The sequence below is a fragment of the Dermacentor variabilis genome, chromosome 5 (genome assembly GCF_050947875.1).
Source record: "Dermacentor variabilis isolate Ectoservices chromosome 5, ASM5094787v1, whole genome shotgun sequence".
Classification (NCBI taxonomy): domain Eukaryota; kingdom Metazoa; phylum Arthropoda; class Arachnida; order Ixodida; family Ixodidae; genus Dermacentor; species Dermacentor variabilis.
In genome coordinates, this window is record NC_134572.1 from 10,259,863 (window position 1) to 10,283,974 (window position 24,112).

A 24,112-nucleotide genomic window follows, 5' to 3' on the forward strand; every position below is an offset into this window, starting at 1 on the left:
GAACTGCTCACAGGCGTATCGAGAGCGCGCGCGCCCGCGGAGTATGGCCGTATCGTGCGTGGGCCGCTTCTGGCCGGTCATTTTGCAATGGTAGAAGCTGGCAGGTCAGGCGTCTTGTTCCCTGCGCGTTTGGCTCGTATTTGCCGCTGAAATAGCACGCCCTTCTTATATTCAGCGTATGCGTCGCCGAGTGCGCATGTTGCTTCGCTGGTCTATGGTGCACTTCGTTAGCCTTTTTACTTGTATGTGTGTGCGCGTATACAGAACATTCTAAAATAACTTAGAGAGAAGACCGCATTTTCCCGATGACTTCGGGATGTCTCTTTGTTCATGAATTACTGCCTTTGCTATGTCCGCCAATGGCCGGCGCCTTCTCTCACGTGCTCGCCCAACGCTGTCGCCGAGAGTTCTTGCAAGTCATCGCACATAAAGTAACGCGTTAATGGAAAGCGGGCGAGTTTTACCGAGTAATGTGCTCTGACAGCTTTCGTTTGCATCGGGGAATGCTTAATGAGCTTAATCGCGATGTTGCCGCAACGCGGAGAAAACAGGGGCAAATGGAAATCACCAAAAAAAAAAAAAGAAAGGGATCTCACATTTTCGTTTTCACGCTGTCTCGTGCTCTCTTTTACTCAGTGGACGCCAGCACGCATTGCGTGCTTGCGGCGCAACGCAGAACTCCAGGCGCTAAGAGCAGATTGACTGTGCCGCCTTCGCCATCTGAGCGCCCAACTAGAGTGCCAGTTAACTGCAGTGTGCTGCACAGGGTGTCTACGAACCGGGAAAACTGAGAAAGCTGGGAACTCTCAGGAATTTTGAATAGTCTGGAAATACTCAGCGAGAACCCAGGGATCTTGTGCTCCTATATCAGGGAAAATTCGCTGTAATTTTATTGAAAGGGAACGAAAGTCGCGCTAATGCTAGCTCGAGTGACAGAGAGGAATCGTAACGAATCGTCTTTTACGCGCTGTCGTCGGCTGGAGGAGTTGCCAGTGTACAGTCAACGACGGATTTCCCGGACGCCCGATTTTGGACATGCCCGATAATTCGGGTGGCTTCGCGGCACCATGTACAAGAACGTCTGAAATGTCCCACTCAAGTACCGTTCGCCGTCCGATTTTCTGTCCGATTTTTTTTTTTTGTCGGGATCGCAGGTCCGGAACGGCATTAATCAAAGCCACCACCGCCGCCATTTTTATTATCTCCCCGCCTCGAACCTGCGCTGTCGCTTGCAAATCCGCTGGCGGCCGTAGCCACCACCGCCACAAAGCTAAGCCTCGCTGCTTCGATGTCCGCTTCTTGCCGTTCGGAGTCGTGTTTTTCATTGAAAAAATTCGCAGCTGTCAGCAATGGCATTGACTCCGCCTTTGTAATCCTCGCGATTGCCTTCGAAGCGCGGAATGCACGACACATTGCATAATACCAGTTTCCGAAAGCGGGTTTTGCCTCAATTTGGCAAAGTTGCGCGGTGAGGCATACGCAAAGTATTGCGATGAACTTTACTAAGCGTAGGAATTGGCAATTGTCACGCGACTAGTATGTACGCCTTAATTATACACGCGTGCATGCTCTGTTTCCTGTCGCAGTGCGAGCACCGGTGCGCCTAATGAGTGCACCGGCAGGCCTCCAGAGCCTTCTCGGATATGCCTGTCGCGATTTGAGCCTTTAAGGACAGTAAAAAACATGCATTCATTATATTGAACTGCCCGATTTTTCGGACGTTTTCGCGGCTCCTATGGAGTCCGAAAAATCGGACGTTGGCTTTACAGCTGACCAAGAAGGTGCTTCAAATGGTCCGTGGGACGAAAGCGCGGCGGAAGGGAGGACGAGAACAAAAAGAACCGACGCATTGAGGAATCAATGGGGAAGGAAGCGTGCCTTTGCTTGTTGGAAGGGGCCTGATCTCAAAAAACAAGGTGTTCGCTGACGTCTAGATGCAGGTATCCCTCATCCAGTGAAATGCAACACTGAGGCGTTGTGCATGGGCCGAGAGTATGTTAGGACAGTTGAAGTTGACTTTCCAGCTGCTGAGAGAGAATCTAACTTGTGACAAAGTTCGGGTCTCATGCCAATTAGCTTGCTATCAGTTGATAGAAATAGCTCATATTCGAAAATAGTTGCTTCTGTAAGCTCTGTATTCGTCTCTTTTTATTCGTACTTGATTATGTTCGGCTCGATTTGCAGTGAGCTTTATCATTCTTTTTCGAAGATATTTGATTCTTTGTGCAATTTACTAATCCCTCCCTTCTGATTTCTTTTTGAATAAAATAAACACTACTCCTTACTGTTCAAACTGGATTAAGTCGTTTTTTTCAATGCTTACTAGAGAGTGACAGCATCAGGCGACATTGCATCGGCCCGTCTTTACATAAAACAAAGTTTTGTGCGGCCCAGGTAATTTTTCAAAGGCACTCGGGGAAAACCTGGGAAACTGAGGGAATTAGGAAATGTCCACTTGGTAGACACACTGTATGCAGCTGAAAGCAAAATTTACTTCACTGTTAAGAGAAAGCAAGGAATGCACTTATTCGGCGAGCAATAGAATGATCGAGCAGAATAACGTGTCGTCGCTAAACGCGATCGCAACAACGTCAAATCAGTCCTGCTGTCTTCTCGATTTGACCGCCGTCTATAAAGTCAGTAGCATGGTTAAGATGAGTTAAAAACTGCCGCGGCCATCGCATATGGCTTGGCTGTTTAAGAACTGTTCATGCATTGTCGCAGAGTTACGCGGCACGCATTTTGCTGGTTTCGCCGACGAAGCTTACTTTTCATGGAAGTAAAGTAAGCATGGCCGCAGATAGACAGCGCGAAGGAGGACGTGTAGCATGCAAGCACCCAACATTTCTACCAACCCGCCCGACTTGCCGTGCCTGTAGTTGCTAAGGCGCACGATTCCATCTGAATTTTCCGTTTTCTAACTTTTGCTTCTGCACGGCTATTCTTCCAGTCGTGAAACCAGGGTAGATATAAGCGTGGCTCACGTGCGGTCGGCATTTTTTTCACGTCGCTGCTGAAAAAGGCTTTCCAGACAGACATATTCAACGAACCACAAAAGAGTTCACCACAATGCAAAATATTCGCAGCAAAACACAGGATGTCAATGGCTATATTGGCTGATGAGGTGCATGCGTCTGGCGAGTTGAATTTCTGTCACCTCTACAGTAGGCTCTGTTGCGTCTTCTTTATGGCTTGATAGATCTCGCACTTCGAGCAACTGCAGAGAAAGAAGGCGTCCAAGAAGAAAGGAAGCCCTAGAAATAATTGCCTAGTCTTGAGCAGGCGATGACGTACTCGGACGAAATTGTCTAGAATCACCTTCGACTTGCTGACAGACACGTCACAGAATGAGGAAAGAACAGAGAGATGCTCAGAAGAAAGTATATTGTAAAGACGCTAGTGTATTCTTTCAGCATCTATCTGCGCTTACAACCAAGAAAATAATTTATTTTTCTAGTTTCTGTTAAAACGTGTCTGCAAGTCGTCATCTTTAAGCGCTCACAACCTACAAGAAATTCAGCTGCAGGTACAAATGTCAGTAATATCAACAGGCTCTACTATATAGGGTGTACCAGCTAACGTTAGCCAAGCCGTTCAAAAAAAAAAAAGAGAAAGAAAAAAAAACGCGGTGCGAGATACGATTATAGTATACCTACGGTATTCGGTTGTTAGCGTTTTGACACTTGGACACCATAGGTTTTATCATGGTATCTTGCACCGTGTTTCTTTAATGTTTTTTTGTTGAACAGCTTCTCAACGCTAGCTGGGACACATGGTACATTGGCTGTTGCAACAAAGATGACTACAATAAGGGTCGCCCTGCTTGCAGGATAAGTGCTGCCTGTTCCAAAGATCAAAAGCGCGCGCGAGAGGCATCGAAGTGCTCCTCAGCCTTGCGAGCCTGAAAGGGCGTGCCCGCGCAACAGGAATAGCGAAGGGCAACAAGGGATCGTAGCAGACACTTGCTCACTTCAAATTCTACCTGATTTTGTGCGGGAAGTGCGTTTAAAGTGCGTTTATTTTCTAGGGATTTAACGTTGTGGGAACCAAACGGAAGCTCTAGTTTAGCAAGTTAGCGTCTTCTGTCGTCGTCTGTATTTTTTATTTTATTATTATGCTTTTTTTACTACAGCGGTATGCATGGCAGTTCAGCGTCGAGGAGTGACGTGTGCAAGGCTGACGTCGCCTGCCGTGTTTTGTGTGCATTGCAGGCGCCACGACACACCCGGTGAACGGAGCACTTCCCTCCCCGACCGTGACCAGTTTTACAGTGGCTCAGGCGAATGGACAGGCGGGTGAAGTCTACACAAACGGCATGCCTCACTATCCATGTGAGTATCTGCGTAAGAACACCTGTAGCTGCGGACCGAATACTCAAAAGCAACCAAAAAAGAGCGGGAAAACCTACTTCACGGCTGAAACCTACAAACCTCCATGATGACTTGAGCACTTTACTGCAAAATAACCGCTGACCCTTTTCAGTGTAATGAAAACAGCAAGAACTGTAGGACACGAACTAGGAAGTAAGGACAACGGCACAAGCGCTGATATCTTTATTACGGCAAACTTCACCATACCATACATATAAAGCAAATTAAAAGGAACACCCCAGCAGACTTGTACGGCCTTGCAAATTACGATCTCAACACGAACAGGCTAGTGCAGAAGCCAATTCTTTCGTTTCTCAACATTTCTATTTCAGGCTTCGTGATATCGTGTTGATATCGCACAGCCCACATATTTCAGCAAATGTCTATCACATTTACACGCTTGACGATGCACAATCAAATGAGGCTTCGACTTATTGACTGTTTTCGTGTTCCCTGTGTACCAATCTTGGACTTCTTTCTTCATTTATCGTGACTTACAGTTCGCGCTCTCTTAATTACAATGGAATGAGCATACTGGTTGCATAAGACAGCTGGAGGTGTTTCTTTTACAAGTTAAGCTGCATAACAATTATAGCATGCAGTAAGTAAGAAAGGCGGACAAACATATCTTAAAGACATGGTGGTGACACAATTATGCGTTATGTTTCTTTTCTCTTTGAGTTACTGATTAGTAAGATTTGCTTTCGCAACAATTTTTTGCCCGCATTATGCGTCGCTTTTATTGACGCAGCTTATGCAGGATGTTTAGGCATATTTTGTAGTGTCTCCTGAGCCCAGTGACCTTCCTACTGCGTATTTTACAGCGAAACTGTATATGGGTAGGGTCACGTGTATTTTTCGTGTGCCTCAAAAAGCTATCCTCATCATTGGCGCATACCCCTGTAATCGAGCAAAAAATCCAATGGCTCATAGCCCCGTAATTCAGAGGCTACAAGCACTGAACAAAGTGAAGTGAACAGTGTCGAAATTCTTTCTAAGCACGCGCACAGCATAGAGAACAGCATGTCAAAAACTGTCTTCATCAATGGCTCATACCCCCGGAAGCAAGCAAAAAATGCAATGGCTCACAGCATCGTAACTCTAGCTAAAAACGCTCAACAAAGTGAAGTGAACAGTGCTTAAATTTTTTCTAATCATGCGTACAACATAGAGAACAGCATGTTGAAAACTGTCACCATCAATGGTTCATAACCCCGGAAGCAAACAAAAAATGCAATGGCTCATAGCCCCGTGAGGTTCATGGCCATAAATTATATGTACAATTTTCCTATTGACTCGCAAGCGGACAATGCCAGCGACTGTGGCGATGGAAGTCTGTGCCCTACAAACGAAAGACGTAATTGTGGCATCCACTGTTCATGTATCCCCAGACACACCCAACTGTGATAGCGAGAAGTTCATGACCATGTACTTTCTATGGATTAGCCGTGATGGCACGACCTCTGTGATCATTGTTGGCAGCAAACAACAACAATGATCTCATTCTTTGACTAGGACTCTGATTCCTTGACAGAATGAGAGTCCAGATTTACAAAGTCCTTCATACGCGTGAACCGTTCGCATGAAGTGTCACTGGCGGTTCAATGTGGACATTTCAAAACCAGTCAAGAAATGGATCACAGAGTTTGTGCAAGAAAAGCTTGGTTTCAAGTGACACACCAATTCAAGTCACTCAACTACACAACAACGGTCGTGTATATATTTTACTTTGACCAACATTCCGTCTTAGGCTGCAACTGAACCAATCAGTGTACATCACAGTAATCACAAAGCTATCGTCACTGCCAATACCAAATGATGAAAATAAATACACTTACCCTTGTCTCACCCTGTGTGATGTGCTGCAGCTTCGCTGGTCATCTACCTTGACAGAGTGGAATGGCTCCTCAATTCTTTTGGCACTACCATGACTATATTGCTCAAGTTCTTTTTGTTTTAAGCACAGGATTTGCGCTGTATATCTAGTCATTTGTCCTATTCTGGGCATCTCAAAAAGGCCGAAGAAGTAGCGGTGATGATGAAGTACAATATACCTAAAGAATTGCAGAATTGAAGCTAGCTAACCAGTGCTCGCGACATCTCCATTAGTAGGAATCCTGAGTGGGACCAAAAAAATCCGTCCGTAAAATGTGCTGCTAAATGCACTGGTTTTGAACACTAAGGAATGCATGAAGAATATTTTAGGTGAGAGTCACATAGGAGACATCAAGGTTTCGGGCGCACGTTTAGGGCACGGTTACCTTGGAATTTGCGTTAATTTCGTTAGTCGTAGTAAATTACATGCGTTGGTCAGTGATCGGCTTCCATTCCGTAAGCAAAGTTTGACTGAAGGGTATTTACTGAATAGTTGGTGAGTCGCAAATTATTAATAAACTTGTTAGTGATTGTGACGTCGTTTCTAACATCCACCTGTAGAATGAGAAGGTCCGTCTACTCAACGCCGCCCCCCCCCCCTAAAAAAATATTAACCGAACGAACACATACATAGCTCAGCTGCTAAACGCATTTTTCTTAGCACAATAAAATATGTTTTCGGTGATACTTGCTGCGTCGCTCAAGCTGGTCGCTCGTCGATAACCGTGGGCCAATATGAGGTTAGCACATAGTCATGATTCGGGGTCTCGTTTGCAGTGCATTCCGGGCCTCCCGACGCCGTTCGAGTTATACTACAAGAATTGCCCAGCCACCTTCACACAGAAGGTAGGTGATTTCTAGTATGAAGTTTTGTTCATAAGTGGCGGCCGAGTGTGCGTTTTAGTTGTCAGAATCAGAGTCCAGATTTACAAAGTCCTTCATACTCGTGAACCGTTCCTATGAAGTGTCACTGGCGGTTAATCGTGATAACGAAGGAAGTGTCTACAATATAAGCTGATGATAATAGTTCTTGTGAACGAAGACATTGCGACACAAAGTAGTTCGTACGTACAGCAACTGTCTGAAGAAGAAAAAAAAAGAAGGCACCTTCTAATCACGATAGCAAACATATATTTACTTGCAATCGGTTCTGCGGAAGCCGTCATCGTGGTAGACAGTCGATGAAAGGGAAAATTGTCATCCACCCGAATTGTTGCGCGAAGCTACAAAAGAAACCCGTGCGAATTTCTTAAAAAGAAAGTTTAGGGCGAGTTTTCCTTCAACTGCAGAGGTTGCTTTCTGATAAACCCGTATGGGTTTCCTTTGTAGCTTCCTGCTACAATTCAGCTGGGGGACAATTTTTCTTTCATATATTTACTCAGCTGTCTATTGAAACAATTTTTGACGCATACCGGAAATTATCCCCGGCATTTGTTTACGATAGGAACCTTCTTAAAGGAATAAGAAAGTACTGTGCAACAAGATCTTTCATAGTGAGGAGTTAGTGCGCTGCAAAATTCTCAGCGACACCCCTCCCCCCCCCCTGCAAAATTCTCAGTGACACACTTGAAGCAATAGGTAGCAACAACTTCTGATGCGAATAGTGTTTATGACACACACACACTTACATACATACATACATACATACATACATACATACATACATACATACATACATACATACATACATACAGTCGTGTGTGTGTGTGTGTGTTTGTGTTTGTTTGTGTGTGTGTGTGTGTGTGTGTGTGTGTGTGTGTGTGTGTGTGTGTGTGTGTGTGTGTGTGTGTGTGTGTGTGTGTGTGTGTGTGTGTGTGTGTGTGTGTGTGTGCTGTCCTGCCGTCGAATTGGCAGGTGGATCATCGACTGCAACAATTGTGAGCTTTCTGACACTGGGTGATATACGGGAAACTTATTCTCGGGAGATCACTTTGAGCTACACGTTCACGTGACGTAACATCCGTCGTGGTGCCTCACTTTAGCACGTGTTTCTGTTAAAGGGCTCGTCACCATATTTGGAAAATGCAAACAAATACGCGGGGTGAGTATATCACGCGTTGACGAGCGTGTCTTCAAAGCATCAAACCGCCGCACGGCTCTAAGATAACCAGAATTTCAAAACGGAAGCCCGTGCTCCTTTATGCCAGAAAAGCAGTCACACACGTAAACACATCTCGTCTACGTCAGACGCACTGCCTGTCGCCGATTATGAATCGTGACTTCGGAAAATTATCCAATGCGAAACGCGGAAAACCGACCCTGGAAGTGCGCCGCGAAGCAAGAATAGAGAATGGAGATAAAAAAAGGTCGGGCTCCTGACGTAAACGCGGCTCCTCTGCTCTAGCATGCGAGATGGCTGGGAAGAAATGCCGCTTGCGATAGCTAGCCAAGACAAAGGAAGAGAATGTCCATCTATATGGGCTGTGGAGTTCGTCTACAGGCAACATGGCGACGCGACATTTGCTTCTCTGGTCTCCTGTAATAATGAATTAATTGAAAAAATTAATGGGGTAGAAGGATCCCTAAAGGCCAGTTTACAGCTTACAGTGTACTATTTCAAAATTTTTGACGAGCCCTGGTGAGGGGCCCTTTGATGCCACATTTCCGTTTCCCGTACACAGCCAGTGCAGTCGACAGCTACACGTCGCGGAATGAACACTGAGGCTCCTGGATAAAGACGCGCGAGCGACGAGTTGGCGAAAGGTCATTCGCTAGTCGTTACGCTGGTCATTTATTTTGCGTGTAGCGAATATATGTCAAGCAAGGCAGAGAGAAGACATACGCAAAGGCCTTCAGCTGAAGTGCGCGACGTAAGTACAGAGGAGCTGTAGCATCCGTAGGCTCTCTCAGAGTCTATTGCTCGCGCCTGTCTTTTCTTATTCTTTTTTTTTTCAGAACAATGTTTAGTTTCACTCAGAGTCAACTAGTCCAGCTTTCGGCTCTCGCAGCATGAGAAGAACCGTAACAGGAAATGCGCCCGCTCGCGATTATCTTTCGTGACGTCTGGTTTCGCTGGTTTATGCAATAGGTGCGCATTGAAAGTGATTTCGCTGAAAATCATTTGTTCTGAATATGGCATAGAGGAGACTTTCCTACCTGGTAGTGTGCATTCCGCAGTGTCACTGTTCAATGAGCAGTAGTTCGCTGAATTCTGGTGACCTAAGAGTAACCTATAGGGAAAAATTTGACTGCGGTGATCCGTGCTAGCGCGTAGCCCGCATAGCAGTCTGTTAGCATGGTGGGCGTCCGCGCTAACCCGGTTCCACCGTTCGCGCGTGCCAGCGGCCGGGGGTCGGGCCGGCGCGGCTCCCGTGCGAGGTTCGCTGTCTGAGATTCCGCACTCGCTACTCGCAGCCCAGGCAGTTCCAAACGGCGACGCCCTCCAGCCTGCGGCCTACCCGACGCTGCAGCCCTTCGCCGGCATCCGTGAGTCGCTCTGTTTTATGCTTTGCGTACGACGCTTAGCGCCCAGCTCGAAGGCGCACACCAATGGCCTCGTTCAAGCGAATGTAAGACACAGAAGGCCCATAATGCCTTGTGCAACTTGTTGAGGAGGTGAACGCACATGTACCTAGCTTTGCTGCAAGCCCGTTCGCTTTCCTTCGAGACCAGCAGGCGGCAATATATCTCGAGGACATCGCCAATGAGTAGTCGCCGAAGTAAATCGGACTATCACAAGCGAAATACAGCGTGTGGTGGGCGTGCATGTTTCCTCGCATTCCCCTGAGCACAGTGCTGAGAAAGTACAAGGCTCACGACACCCGCGACACGCCATGGTTACTCCCGTGCTCATTAGAGCGTTGTGTGTGTCTGCTGCCTTACTCTCGCGCACAGGAATTGACGTATTTATGCCCGTGTACTGGCCGCGTGGCAACGGGGAAATCTCAGTTACGACTCAAGTAGAAAGCTTGGCAAAATGATAGCCTTCCACATCAGGTGAAAAGGTTCGTTCTTGCCGGATTTAAATCCAGAAAAGGTCACATGCCCTTGTCTCTTCCTAGCTTGCAATTTTTCGCGTTTTATATTTTCACACGTGTGCATTGTTTAGGTTTTTCTGGTGATTGTTTTTCACCGGCTGACCACTGTTACAGAAATTATCGCTTGGCGCAAGACGCGCCGTCTTGTATCGAAACTTTCTCGAATGTTATCGCCAATATTGTAGCGAAATTATCTGTCCAATCGCATTGCGCGCGCCAGGCCGATAGTAGTGTTGTAGTGATTCAGTGGCATAACGGTTCTTCATTGTCACGACAGCGTGACACTATAAACCGTCCCAGCCTATGTGTCCATGTGAATTTCCAAAATAAAACACGTTTGCCGCTCACGGGCATTCACAGTTTCTTCATGTAGCGATGCTGGAGCTTTGCTGTCTAAAGCGCTATCACCTAGCAGGATATTAGTATACCACATGCAACTGGTCCTATACGAACGTTCCTTTTTATATCTGCTTAAACCCAGAACTGAGGGAGACGACGACAAGCGCTGATGCTCGGGCTTTACGCGTCACGCATTCAAAACAGTATTTATCGAGTCAGAAAGTCTCTCTGCGAAGCACCACGTCTTGCGCTACAAGAAATTGCGCATTATGTATGTGTGGTGTCCGCAAACATTGTCACTCGTGTAGTGAGCTTTTTAGAATAGGAAAATTTATAATTTAGAATGGTATGCACGGTGAGTGAGCACGAGAGACTAGCTGCACGGGCTTCATCGTTCCTACAGCCGCACTAATTCGGTATCGGTCGCCAGAACACGGACGCCTAAAAGGGTGAACGAAGAAGCTAGAGCGTTTGGTTGTGGCTGCCGGCCAGCAGACGAGCTAGCCTCCTTGCGGGGTTAATTAACAACGCGCAGCCTGTAAAACGCGCGCCATGTGTGCTTCCTACGTGGCTGGCTCTGGGGGTGCGGCGGCCTGCCAGGGGGCCCCTGGTCGGCAGTTATGAATTGCGAAAAGCTCATTAATGTGCTCTTTGCCGAGGCCTGAAGGTGTACAATTTGCATATGCTAATTTTGCGACGCTCTTTGCAGCCGCGGGTACAGCTTGTATGCTGCAATATATTTACATCTGACATCCCTTTACTAGAGCTGAGATATGCTCAGCTCGTCTTGCGCATATGAGTCAAAGGCAGTAACACAGGGAGTAATATTATATTAAATGCATGCTGCGCTTGCCGGAGCAATCCAAGTTTGAGTCAGCGCGAGGAGCAAGTGAGCGACTTTAATGTGACGGACGACACGATTGCCTCCTGGCACTGAAGCACGATCAGCTGAAAGGCCTCCTTTCCGTGACAATAACAACAGAAAACACGACTAGCGAGGATTTTAAGCTTTCAACTCTTGGTCTTTAATTGCAGTATATGCATGTGGCAACTCTGTCAACGTAATTTACGAAATGCGGGAATTACGGAGTAGCATTAACATTGCTTTTGCTGTTAGTTTTGTCAGAGGCTACTATGAAAGTGTGTGAGCAGTAGTTATCACTGTTTTCGGAACGTATACAACAGAATACATGCTGCCCACTTTGTAATAACAGACGCATTTTCTGCGTGCTTTCCCGCCGTGGTACAATTCACAGTCTAACAGTATTGCTTTCTTGCCAGTCTTGTTTTGGTGCTAATGAAGGTGTTCATTTTTCATTTCTCCTTAATGTGGCGGAGCACAAAAGCATCGCTTACGTTTACTACATCAAACACGTTCCATGGAGAAGTGACTGACGAAGACTGACAGCATAAACCTGCCTCCGCTATCATCCCCGCCACTCCATTTACGTTATTGTTCTTGTTTTGTTTCTCGCATTTCTTAGAGTTGGGTGTATCTTTCTACATTTGTGGGATAACCAGCGCTTCAGAAGCCTATTTTCGCACGCTACAACATTTAATAAACAACAGGAAACGTTGTGTCAACCTCGTCAACGGATAGCATGAGTTTGCTTCTATCGAAGTTCTTTATGATTTTGGGAAGCTACCGCACAAGAACACGAGAGTTGAAGAAAAAGACAACACGAAGTGGTTCGGCTGTTGTCCCTTTCTTCAAGTCTCGTGTTTTCTTGCGGTAACGTCTCAAAATCATGAATAACCAACTGACCTACACCCACACTCTGCGAAGTTCTTTAGTCGCGCCATTTGAGAAACGAGAAACTGAGATTGAGTGTCCAGCCATTTCGAGTGACATCTCCTTAATTGTTGCTATCAGAATGACGTGCTCCTTCTCACTAAAACTCGGAGAGGTATTTGTGATGGAAACAGTGGATGCTTGTGTAAGCCTCTTTGACCACGAGCCAAAGCTCCGTATTCATAAGAATCTTCTCGCGTAAAACAGTCTCCTTAATATACTGCAACGCCGGCCGCTGCGGTGGCCAGTCGCGGACGGCGCTTGCGTAAAGAAGATACTGGGATTAGAGCGCAAAAAAATAAAACATGCAGAAACACACACAACGAAGTGCACAACCTAGGGGCCCACTACCACCTTTTGCACTATACCAACGAAACTTGGAGGTTTGTAACTTGACCGGACGGGTTCAATATCGCCAAGTGTCGTGTTATGTTCGTCTTTAGCGTGGTGACAGAGTCGGCTGTTATCGCTTTTCACGCAAGACCTAGCGGTTAGTCAGCACATTGCTCTGGGAAAGGCATCGAAAATCTTTTGAGACCGAGATCGTTGTCAGGGCTTCTATGGTGCGCCTGCATTCCACAAACCTTCCTTACGTCGTTATCGGTGCTGCAGTCGTGCCGTCATTGCTAGTAGTAGGATGCATAATACTGGCAACCGAGGAAGCGCTCTGGCATCTAGGAATATTTGTGAGTATCCCGTACAAAAAAATTATTCAGAAGGCATTGAATTATCATTGGTCAATGTTGAGTTTTTTTATTGAGGAATTGTGGAAATTTTGTTGGAGAACTGTTGGGCTGACTGTTGAGTGGTCTTGAATATTGGCCACTGAAATTTAATTGAAACACCATTGGGTGTCTCAATGTTGAATAATTATTAAGTTACCATTGAAATTTCATTACGCTTAGACGGCTCGTTGTGTTCATTTTGTTGAATGGTTGTTGGGTTACCATTGATGCTGCATTGAACTGACGTTGTGGTAGTTCTGTTGACCTGCTGTTGAGTTATTGTTGTCACAGCACTGAAAGTACACTGTGGTCCAGTTGAGATGGCATTGAGATTTCAGAAGTCGCCATCGAAATATGATTGACATTTCGTTGGTCTAGTGGATTTTTATTCATATATTGAAATTGCTTTGCTATTCACACTTGCATGCCGCGGTGCCTGCTCAAACTTTCACAAACACAAACAAAAGCAAAGGAGAGACTGATGAATTTGAAGTACCTTTATTCACACTAAAGATGCGTGTCCATGAAACATTATTACAGTACATAAGGAACCATTACATCGAACCTGCAGACATAGGCTAGTACCTACAGCACTCTTAACAGTGTAAATACATCTGAAAAAACCTATACATATGAATTCAATGAAAACGATCATTGTGGTCTTCACTTGCGACTTAAGTTTATGACTAGAAGGCAAAGCGACTCAAAAGGCAGGGCTTAAGCATACCCTTTTAACAACCAACTTTGAACACATGAACACTTAAAGTTGGTTGCGTGTGAATACACGCAAGACATCTGAATACGTTACATTAAAATGTTTCGCTCACTAACCCATCACAGGAACAGTTACGGCTGACTGTGAGAAGGCAAAATAATAGAATTGAAACAAATGACTTCACGTAAATATATACAAGCTTTAGCACACGTCTTTCACCGCGATTAAAATTTAATGAATTACCAAAGTAGACTTGTCTGAGCTTTTTGTCTTCGAGATGTATATATTTTCATGTTGCCCAATTATTTTAGAAAATAACATCACTCAACTTAGCTATTAATTGATGAGACGTCATTTAGAAAGTTTTCGGGCATGGTAAACACCTGGATCATGTTTCTGACGAGCCAGGTTTGCAAGAACAGTACACCATTTGATTATGTTAAATTGAAGTACAGAAGAGTTTGCGGGCGGTATTTCCTCAATTTAGTGAGCTCATGATCAGTTAATTTTTCTGGACTTGCACAAGGCTAATTAGAGCACTTTTTGGGGCCTTTTTCACTATACCCAGCAATTAAGTGGTACCTCAGTCAATAAAGAGATAAGGCAAGGCTAATACCTTGAACGATAAGAGAAAAAATAATTATTTAGCACAGAAAATTGGTGGGAACACACGGCTTACAGAATTCCAAAGAGCTTAATAGATGGTCACCTGCACTTGTAGTATCAAGTACCCCAGAAATAGTCATAGAGGATGGGAAAAGGTTTCAGTGACTGGACAGCCAGATTGGTGAGAGTGAAAAACGCAAATAAATGCGTATACGAAAAACCAATGACCTCAATTGCGCAGGTAAAATGTTATTAAAATGCTACCAGAATTTTATTGCATAATATACATAGAAGTTGCATAAAAATTGGGACATAGCAGTAACAAAGACGGAGGGAGATACAGCACCCGTGTTCAAAAAAATTACAAGTGATATACATGCATATTTAAGCTCAAGGCAGTTTTTTCTCCAATATATAAAAAAGGACACATGCACAGACGGCATAAAAGAAGGTTCCTGCGCCTGGAGAATGCAGCACAGTACAAAGCAGCGTCACGAGAACCGAAAACTAGAGCTTAGTATGTTTAAGAAGTACGAATACTTGCATACCTACAGGCATGTGACATGTCATGCCTTGAATGGATAAAATTCATAAATCTTACACAAATGAAGTTACCGTCACTCTTACTGGCTTCCTCAGGGGACTCCTTGAAGTTGAACTAGAAAAATGTACATCAGTGTGAAAAACAGAGAAGATAAGACCCTAAAGCGTTCTTCCTGAAATAACGCAAATACTTCATGTATCAATTCTATGGACACTTCGCCAATTCGGTGTACATTTATATTTGACAACCACCCAAACAGAGACGAGAAGGATTAAGGTAGGAACACACATGAGCGCTGACTCAACTAGAAGTCTATTCGTGAAGACAAAGATTTTAAACACATTGACCAACTTCACAAAGAAAAAGCCATGGATGTGCAGCAGAAACAGCCCGGCACAACAAAACAGGACCGAAAGACATGTCCTGTAAAACAAACATGTGCGTCAAAACAAAAAACACATGAAAACTGAAAGTTTTGTCCTGTAAGTGATATTAACGAGAAATACTGCAGCAACTCTTTCCCACTAAGGGTCACAGAAATCTTGCTTATCAATTTTTCTGCGTGATCAATAAATAATTCTTCCATAAGTCCTCTTGTGTTCTGGTCTTTGTGATGAAACAACCGTTCTTTCTGCTCTATACCTCAACACCAGAGGAGTTTAAGAAGCAATATTTATTGATCACAAACGAAACAAATGCATAACCAAGTTATACGTTGCCCTTAGTGGGAAAGACTTGCAGTTCTCAAGAGTATTTCTTGTTGGGTAGTATCACTCATCGGACAAATATCTCGCTTTTTCGAAAGATTTGTCCGATAGTTCTCTTTTTTTCATGCACGTTTATTCTACATGACATTGCTTTTTCATATTCTTTTCTTGTCGCTCGTGGCTGTTTCTGCCACGCATGCACGGCTCTTTACCTTTGTCAAGTTGACCAGCGTCTTTAATACCTCTGTCTTCAAAAATAAACTTAGTTGAACTTGCGCTCGTGTGTGCTCCTACCTATTTCGTCGTCCATCGTCCGCCTCTGTTAGCGCTGCTGTTTCCACTACGCACGTGTCACTTGGTTAGGCTCGTAAACATTTTCACAAGCAAAAGGAAAGACCTCCCCTCAAAAGGTAGCCCATCCTTCACTACCAAAAGCCAGAGAAAATCGAAAGTAAGCCTTCACAGCGTCCATGCGGCAGCTAGTACACCACAGAGCAGCACAAAAAATAGTTAAAAATCCCACTTGATGGAGAATGGCAACAGAGATGCGAGCTTGCTAGTGAATCAGCCACATACCAACGGGTGTCTCTTGCACGACGCCAAGCTGGTCTTGACGTAGAACACTTTAGCATCTGGGAATTTGCTGCATGCGTAACCTGCGAGAAGGGAATGCGGACAGAAAATGAGATTGCGCGGATACAGAATCTGTCACACACTGCACATAACTACGCACAAAATAGAATTACACACTATGCTGGCAAGTAAAAATTTGCGACTCTTTACGAGTGCTGTCTAGAAAAGGAAGAAAGGGGCTGCTACGGTAAATGCTAGATAAGACACGCACAGCTATGTTTCACAGCGGAGAGAAATATTCCCGGCTCTCTCGCAGAACCAAAGACCACGCGACAGTGCATAGCCGATACCAAGCAGATATCGAATCTTTGGGTAGAAGTCCAGCGGCAGGAATGACCTAAAGATACGTCGAGAGCGATGCGAGCGTGAGCGTGCCTGTACGAGTGAGAACATGCACCGCTTCTTTGAAGCTAGCCGCTCCGCCGTGTCTCCGATCATCCCATACGATTTGTGTGGAGAACGTCGCGTACACGCCCTTGCGCGTTTTGCGCGGCAGCGTCTGCGCAGTGAGCTAGCTTCGTGCACGCGTGTAAGAGCTCCAGCAGCGTTTACGTACAGCGCATGCGCAGTGTGGTGCACGCAACGCTAACGCTAACTCTTTGCGTTTGCTGCTTTACGCTATACTAAAGCTCTCTTCTTCACCGCGCAAACGGTGCTCGAGGCGACAACGCGCCGAGTGGCGCTCCTTTCGCTTCTGCAAGCAACGCACATTCGGATCGGTCCAGCTCAAAGAGGCAGCAGAGAACGGTGGCGTGTTTCGGTTATCGCCAATTAAAATTGTACAGTACGCCTTCAACGGAAACGCGCCGCGCTAGATAAAGACGCTTACTGCGGTAGTTTTGGCGGTGACAGGCGATAAGGCGAGCCCGTCGGCGGCTGTGTTCTTTGCCGACGTCGTCACACCTCTGTTCATTTGCGCTGTGTATCCGTGTACAGTCACCGCGCGGAAGCTGTGACTAATCGGTTGGCCGTTCTCCGCAAATCCCAAAGAGGCGAAGTATGTTAGGCGAAGTATCATTAGACGCAACCTAAATCGAGGCGCGCTTAACCGCTACGGCACAAAAGGTGATCACACTAACTATATGGTATGCGATGAGCCACTACGGATTTAAAAAAAAATAATTATGATGTCCTACATGCGAAACCAACGATCTGATTATGAGACAGGTCGTAGTTGGGGACTCCGTATTAATTTTGACTTCCTGGAAATTTTTACCTGCATACAATGCACAATGCACGAGCGTTTTTGCATTCCGCTCCTTTGGAATGCGGCCGCTGCAGGGATCGTATTCACGACCTAGCCCCAAATTTCCACGGCGGCCGCCATAGTTACGAAATGCGTAAGGGTGACGTGCAACACCGCCTTCCGGTACGAGTGTGGTACAAAAGTAGCACAGCTGCACACCTGCTGCACAATTATTTGTCGCGGTTCTCCTAAGCTCGTAGTGTCTGCCTAAATACCTTGAAAGGCAGCGCGCCTCTCACGTATCGGAACGCGATAACAAGCGCTTAGACGGCCCACGTGAGCCCCTATGAAAGGTGGCGTGGCCACTGAACAAAATTATCACTGCTCAGAGAAGCTGATCCTTATGTTCCAATTGTGTTCTCTCATACAAATTAAAGAAACGTCATTAGACAGGAACAAATGAAGCAATGCAATTTTACGCACGTGGGGCGCCGCTGCCTCTTCGCCTACTATTTTTTCAAACGAAGTGACGGCGGCAGCGAGCGTTAGTATCGCGCGCTTTCGCTCTGGGGCGTACGGTTTGCTTGAAGAAAGTGAACGGTGTGCTTAACATCTCACGCTTGTCAATGTCAGAATAGAAAAAAAGGCTACGCGCCCAAGAAAACGAGATTACTTACCTATTTGCAGAAGTTCGGCTGCGACTGTTTCGGGGTGCCTTCTCTCCAACAGGCATCATGACCTCTGCCGCGCAACTCATCAAAACAGCGAGGCTCGCACATCAGTCGAAGACTAGTAGCTGGATCAGCCAGCGACTTAATGGATAAACGTCCCACTTATCGTAGTAAAGGCATTTCACTAAAATGTGCGTCATGATGCCCGAAACGAAAAAATACTTTCATCAAAAAGCACGAGGCTGAACCACCACACAACGGCAACCAACTAACTGAGTCCGAAAGCCGTTCACAGCTTCACTATCGTATAGAGTTATAAAAACCTTTAAAACACAAAATAACCGCACGAGAAATCCACTAATTAATTAGTAATAATTTTTCTTCCACTAACCTTCATAAAGTTTTAAGAACAACCTAATTTGTAGCGTAAAGAATAAATACTACGACCAAGATATGCGACTACGAAACTGGCGGTAACGATGTGTACCGTTGCAAAACTGTGCTCAAAACGTGTTTTGTTGATCAAGCGTGCTCAAGCGTGTTCGTTGTTTGATCTCTCGTACCACGGCCGTTGGATTAAAATAAGCTATATTTACTTTCCGGACAGAGGGTGCGTCGCAGGAAATTCGAAGATCTCTCACGTGCATATTAGCAGCGTGTGCGCCACTTGCATCCTACCGTTCCCACAGCGCGTCGAATGCTCGAAGGTAGCGGCTGCGCGCTGCGATGTCAAAGCGTGTTCGTTGTTTGATCTCTAGTACCACGGCCGTTGGATTAAAAAAAGCTATATTTACTTTCCGGACAGAGGGTGCGTCGCAGGAAATTCGAAGATCTCTCACGTGCACATTAGCAGCGTGTGCGCCACTTGCATCCTACCGTTCCCACAGCGCGTCGAATGCTCGAAGGTAGCGGCTGCGCGCTGCGATGTCAAAGCGTGTTCGTTGTTTGATCTCTAGTACCACGGCCGTTGGATTAAAAAAAGCTATATTTACTTTCCGGACAGAGGGTGCGTCGCAGGAAATTCGAAGATCTCTCACGTGCATATTAGCAGCGTGTGCGCCACTTGCATCCTACCGTTCCCACAGCGCGTCGAATGCTCGAAGGTAGCGGCTGCGCGCTGCGATGTCAAAGCGTGTTCGTTGTTTGATCTCTAGTACCACGGCCGTTGGATTAAAAAAAGCTATATTTACTTTCCGGACAGAGGGTGCGTCGCAGGAAATTCGAAGATCTCTCACGTGCATATTAGCAGCGTGTGCGCCACTTGCATCCTACCGTTCCCACAGCGCGTCGAATGCTCGAAGGTAGCGGCTGCGCGCTGCGATGTCAAAGCGTGTTCGTTGTTTGATCTCTAGTACCACGGCCGTTGGATTAAAAAAAGCTATATTTACTTTCCGGACAGAGGGTGCGTCGCAGGAAATTCGAAGATCTCTCACGTGCACATTAGCAGCGTGTGCGCCACTTGCATCCTACCGTTCCCACAGCGCGTCGAATGCTCGAAGGTAGCGGCTGCGCGCTGCGATGTCAAAGCGTGTTCGTTGTTTGATCTCTAGTACCACGGCCGTTGGATTAAAAAAAGCTATATTTACTTTCCGGACAGAGGGTGCGTCGCAGGAAATTCGAAGATCTCTCACGTGCATATTAGCAGCGTGTGCGCCACTTGCATCCTACCGTTCCCACAGCGCGTCGAATGCTCGAAGGTAGCGTCGTCGCGTGTCGGCGCCTGTCTCATCGCCGGCCGCGCTACCGCCGTATCTACTTTTGGGGTTACTCAACATGCGCGTAGTCACCGTGTTTGCGAGTGAACTTCGCATTCTTCTGCTCCCCGAAACGTGTTTATTTGGGATCATACCAATTGCTATGTCATCTAGTGTATGTTAAAACGACGATGGCATTTGTACACCGGCGAAGAAATGAATCGGTATGAACTTGGGCGGTCATGAAGCTAGTCTAACGCTGCAGTTTTTACAGAGCGAAAACGGCTACGAAAGTGGGGCGGTCCCGGAGATAGGCGCTTGAAAGCGCCAGCTGTAGCGACAGCACGAGGAAGTGGCACGCTGCGCACGCGCCAAGCATTTCACAACTTACTGGCTTTCGAACGAGAGCAGCATGCGCGCGTTCGTGGCCTAATGGTTAGAGCACCGGGCTCGACGGCCGACGTTCAATGCCACCCCATCGGTCACACATTATTTTCTTTTTTATGAAAACGAGGCGAAAGAAGGAACCTACCTACCGCAAAGTGACAGGAATGAGGTTGGAACGCTTCGCATTAAATTTTTGGAATGTCTTCATATGCGAGTCCTAATTATTGTATACTGGACTCAACTGCTACACAACAAAAAAACACCTACAAAAATCAACACAAATTACCCAATAAATTGTTTATTGAGAACACTCAACGGTAATATTGTTCTGCAAGTGTCGAGCGAACTCAATTGCTTTTGAAAATTTGTTGAAGTCCGTTGTTTCAACAATTCCCCAACAATATATCCATGGTTAATCAACAGTCATTTTTGTACGGGTATATACGGGCCCAGTTTCTGATGCGAGGGTCCAGCACGAAGAACAGTGCCGTTTACAAGTCCATGCTGATTAGATGAGTATGATTCGCCAGCTAAACTAGCTGTAGCATTAGTCGAATTTAAAGATACCGTGAAATAAGCTTTTTCTAACGCCTCTCCGCCCGATCCATCATTCACACTGATTGTTCGACCCAGACCAAAGCGCTGCATGATTTTCCAGCGCTGTTGCCATCATTGTGCAGGTTTTGATTTCACGGCGCGGCATACGGACCGCCGTGGAAAAAAAAGTGGTTAAATGAAACGTTGATATAGACGTCCGTGAACATATATTTAGTTTCACGTAAAAGAGCTTCACCAACTTCAAAATTACGCCGAGAACTTCTATTTGTCCGTCGACCGCTGCTTTACATTAAAATCAGTTGTTGATATTGTTTTATCGCACGACTGCTCCCTTGGTACACGAAACATCAACTTGTCAACCCAAAATCTGTTGGTTTTCTGTAAATGTTTAGCGTGTCTTGGTCATCATGCAGGTCTGGGTAAAGTTATCTTCTTTTCTATTGAATCAGAAACACTACTAAAATTTGACCTCTCTGGCCAGCAGCAGTGCTCCGTGGTTGCGGTATAGGGTGCAAGCGAGAGTCGCAATTGTGGTCCTCTTCCCGCAGCCACCTACCCTGCGGCGTATGGCCAGTTCGCCCAAGCCCTCACGCAGCAGCCGGCGGTGGTCCCCCAGACTCAGCGAGAGGGTAAGCCCCACGACGCAGCTTACACGTGGAGTTTGCTTAGTCTTCCAGAAACGGCGGATATCGTCCAGTGTGCACCAAGCGCTTTACGCAGGGCTCTGGGAGCACTACTCTTCGGTATGCCGTCATGGTGCCTCCCTGCGTATAAGTTAGCGTAACATCGGTACAAGACACTCCACGCGGTGATTTAGTAACAAACGCCGTGTTCATGATTGCGTTGTGGCCACTTGCTCTGCCACTTCAGTTAGAACAGCCCACAAACATCTTAGGAAGGCGTTTTTGTTTTTGTTTTATGACCGAAGTGACTATGAGTCATTATCACTTGAACTTTCTCATTTCTACCCAGATTTTTGTGGAGTCACCCAGTCACAGGACATAGATAAAGCGCGGATTCTTTTCAAAGATGAACTGATGGCTTTAATGGAAGAGCGCATCCATTCAAACCTTTTAACTAGTAAGTGCCGGGATGACAAACCCTGCGTAAATAAAGAAGTTTGAAGACTAATAAACAGGAAACACCGCCTGTACGCCACATACATAAGAAATCAGAAGCAGTGTGTTTTCCAAGAAATGCGCCGCATAAGCTACAAAATCAACCAAGATATCACAGTAAACAAACAAAATTACATTTCTTCGCTGGATTCGACTAAAGGAAACCCCTAAAATATCTTAAAAATTTGTTAAAATTAACGTAGAGGAAACGATCACCGTCCCTAATTTTTTAGTCGATGATAAAACGGTGTCTGATCATTATGAGAAAGCTTGCTCTCTTAATTCCTATTTTAAATTCGTGTTTTCTTCCTCATGCACGAGTCCACTCCCCGAAATGCGTGAAGTAGCCTACTAGAAGATGCCCATAACGGTGTTCTCAAGCTACTTTCTGATCTAAAAAACAAATCTGCTGCAGGTTCTGACGGTATCCAGTTTCTGGTAACCAAAGCTTGCTCTCAAGAAGTTGCTTATTTCCTAGTTGTTTTGTTAAATAAGTCATGACACAGCTGCTCAATTCCAGCACAATGGAACGTAACTGATGTAGTGCCCATTCATAAAAGCGCTCTCAAAAATACCGTACAGAACTATAGACCCATCTCTCTAAAATGCGTGTGCTGTAAAATAATTGAACACATAATCTACAGTTCTGTTATAAAACACCTTCAAAGCAATACTTTTCAAATGTCCAACATGGATTCAAGCCTGACTTGTCATTCGCGACTGAATTGGTACAATTCTGCCATGATCTCTTTTACTCTTCCGGCATAGGTTACCAGGTAGAGTGTGTATTTTTGGACTTCCGAAAGATCTTTGATACCGTTCCTCATGCCTTGCTGTTACATAAATTATCATGTCTCTCAATTCATCCTGCTATAATCAACTGTATCAGAAATTATTTGACTAGGTGAACGCAGCATGTTTTAATCTACTCAGTTAAATCAACTCGCGCCACTACTGTGACTTCTGGTGGGCGCCAAGGGTCTATTTTGGGGTCGTTGTTATCTTTTAGTTTACGTTAATGATATTGCGCAAGGTCGTCAGTGCGAAGTGCCATTGTATGCGAACGACTGCGTAATTTAGAGAGATATTCAAAATGATCACGCATTTAGCTGCCTACAGAGTGATTTAAACGCGATTCAAGGTTGGCGCTCGAAGTGTGGGATGTCATTAAACAGTGCATAGTGTCAACTCCTGTATTTCACCCGCAGGCGTCTCCCCGCAAGATCCGTTTATAATTTGGATGGACTGCCTCTTGAACGGGTTGAACGTTATAAATATCTTGGGGTCTATTTACCAGAAAATTCTAATTTCACGAACTAGCACACTAAACCACAAGGCGCTGATTAATGACCATGTTATGACATCAACCTAGCCACTATGCGCCAACATGTCGGCTGCGGAAACCAACCGGGTGTGCTCCGCTGGCGCTGTGGCGTCCTGTTGCCCGGACTTGCATGCAGTCGGGCGATGTCTTGGCCCTGCTATGGCCGAGCACTGACGCTCATGCGTCGCGCCCACTATTCGCCGCTGCGCAGGTCCTGAAGGCTGCAACCTGTTCATCTACCACCTTCCTCAGGAGTTTGGAGACGCTGAGCTGATGCAGATGTTCATGCCCTTCGGCAATGTGATCAGCGCCAAAGTCTTCATCGACCGTGCCACAAACCAGAGCAAGTGCTTTGGTAAGGCCGTCTATCTTGTAGACCGTTTATTTGTTTATTTATTTATTTAATTATTTATTTATTTATTTATTTATTTGTCTGCAAAGTTCGTATTTGTTTCACTGCGTGTCTGCGTCTCAGACCATCAAACTTTAGTTCTAGAAGCGCTGACCTCATGTGCGACAGTCATGCGGCAGAGCAGTCGCTGAACTTTCCGACGTTGAATTGCAGTTGTCATGTAAGAAATCTGCATACTGTATGCACTGTTTTGTTCTAGGGTTCCAATACCTGTATTTAATACCTGTGCCACACGGGCGAGTTTAATGCCATTAAAAGTTTAAGACCTTAAGTTTCTTAATGCCATTATATTTCGATCGCTGCCACACGCGCATACTTGTTGACATTAAGCGTTGAGATGGCGATAGCTGCAGTGAAACGTTTATGCTTGCTTGCAAATCGTAATACAATAAAAAACAGTTATCTAGGGAGCAAATGTTTGAGATGGGCGTATTGTATGTAGTTTACTTTAGGAATGTCATTGTTTCAGCCAGCCGTAA

General features: G+C 45.6%; 1 protein-coding gene across 4 annotated transcripts in view; it reads left to right on the top strand.

The window, feature by feature from the left end:
* The window catches only part of bru3 (CUGBP Elav-like family member bruno 3), a 424,616-nt gene that overhangs the window by 388,025 nt on the left and 12,479 nt on the right, over window positions 1-24,112 (top strand). For 3 of the 4 annotated variants that reach the window (XM_075691687.1, XM_075691689.1, XM_075691688.1), the window contains exons 8-12: window positions 4,212-4,331; window positions 7,023-7,091; window positions 9,600-9,671; window positions 21,328-21,408; window positions 23,433-23,576. In XM_075691687.1, coding sequence (XP_075547802.1) covers window positions 4,212-4,331; window positions 7,023-7,091; window positions 9,600-9,671; window positions 21,328-21,408; window positions 23,433-23,576 — 486 coding nt within the window. The remainder of the gene's footprint in view (window positions 1-4,211; window positions 4,332-7,022; window positions 7,092-9,599; window positions 9,672-21,327; window positions 21,409-23,432; window positions 23,577-24,112) is intronic. The other variant, XM_075691691.1, reaches the window with a different exon arrangement.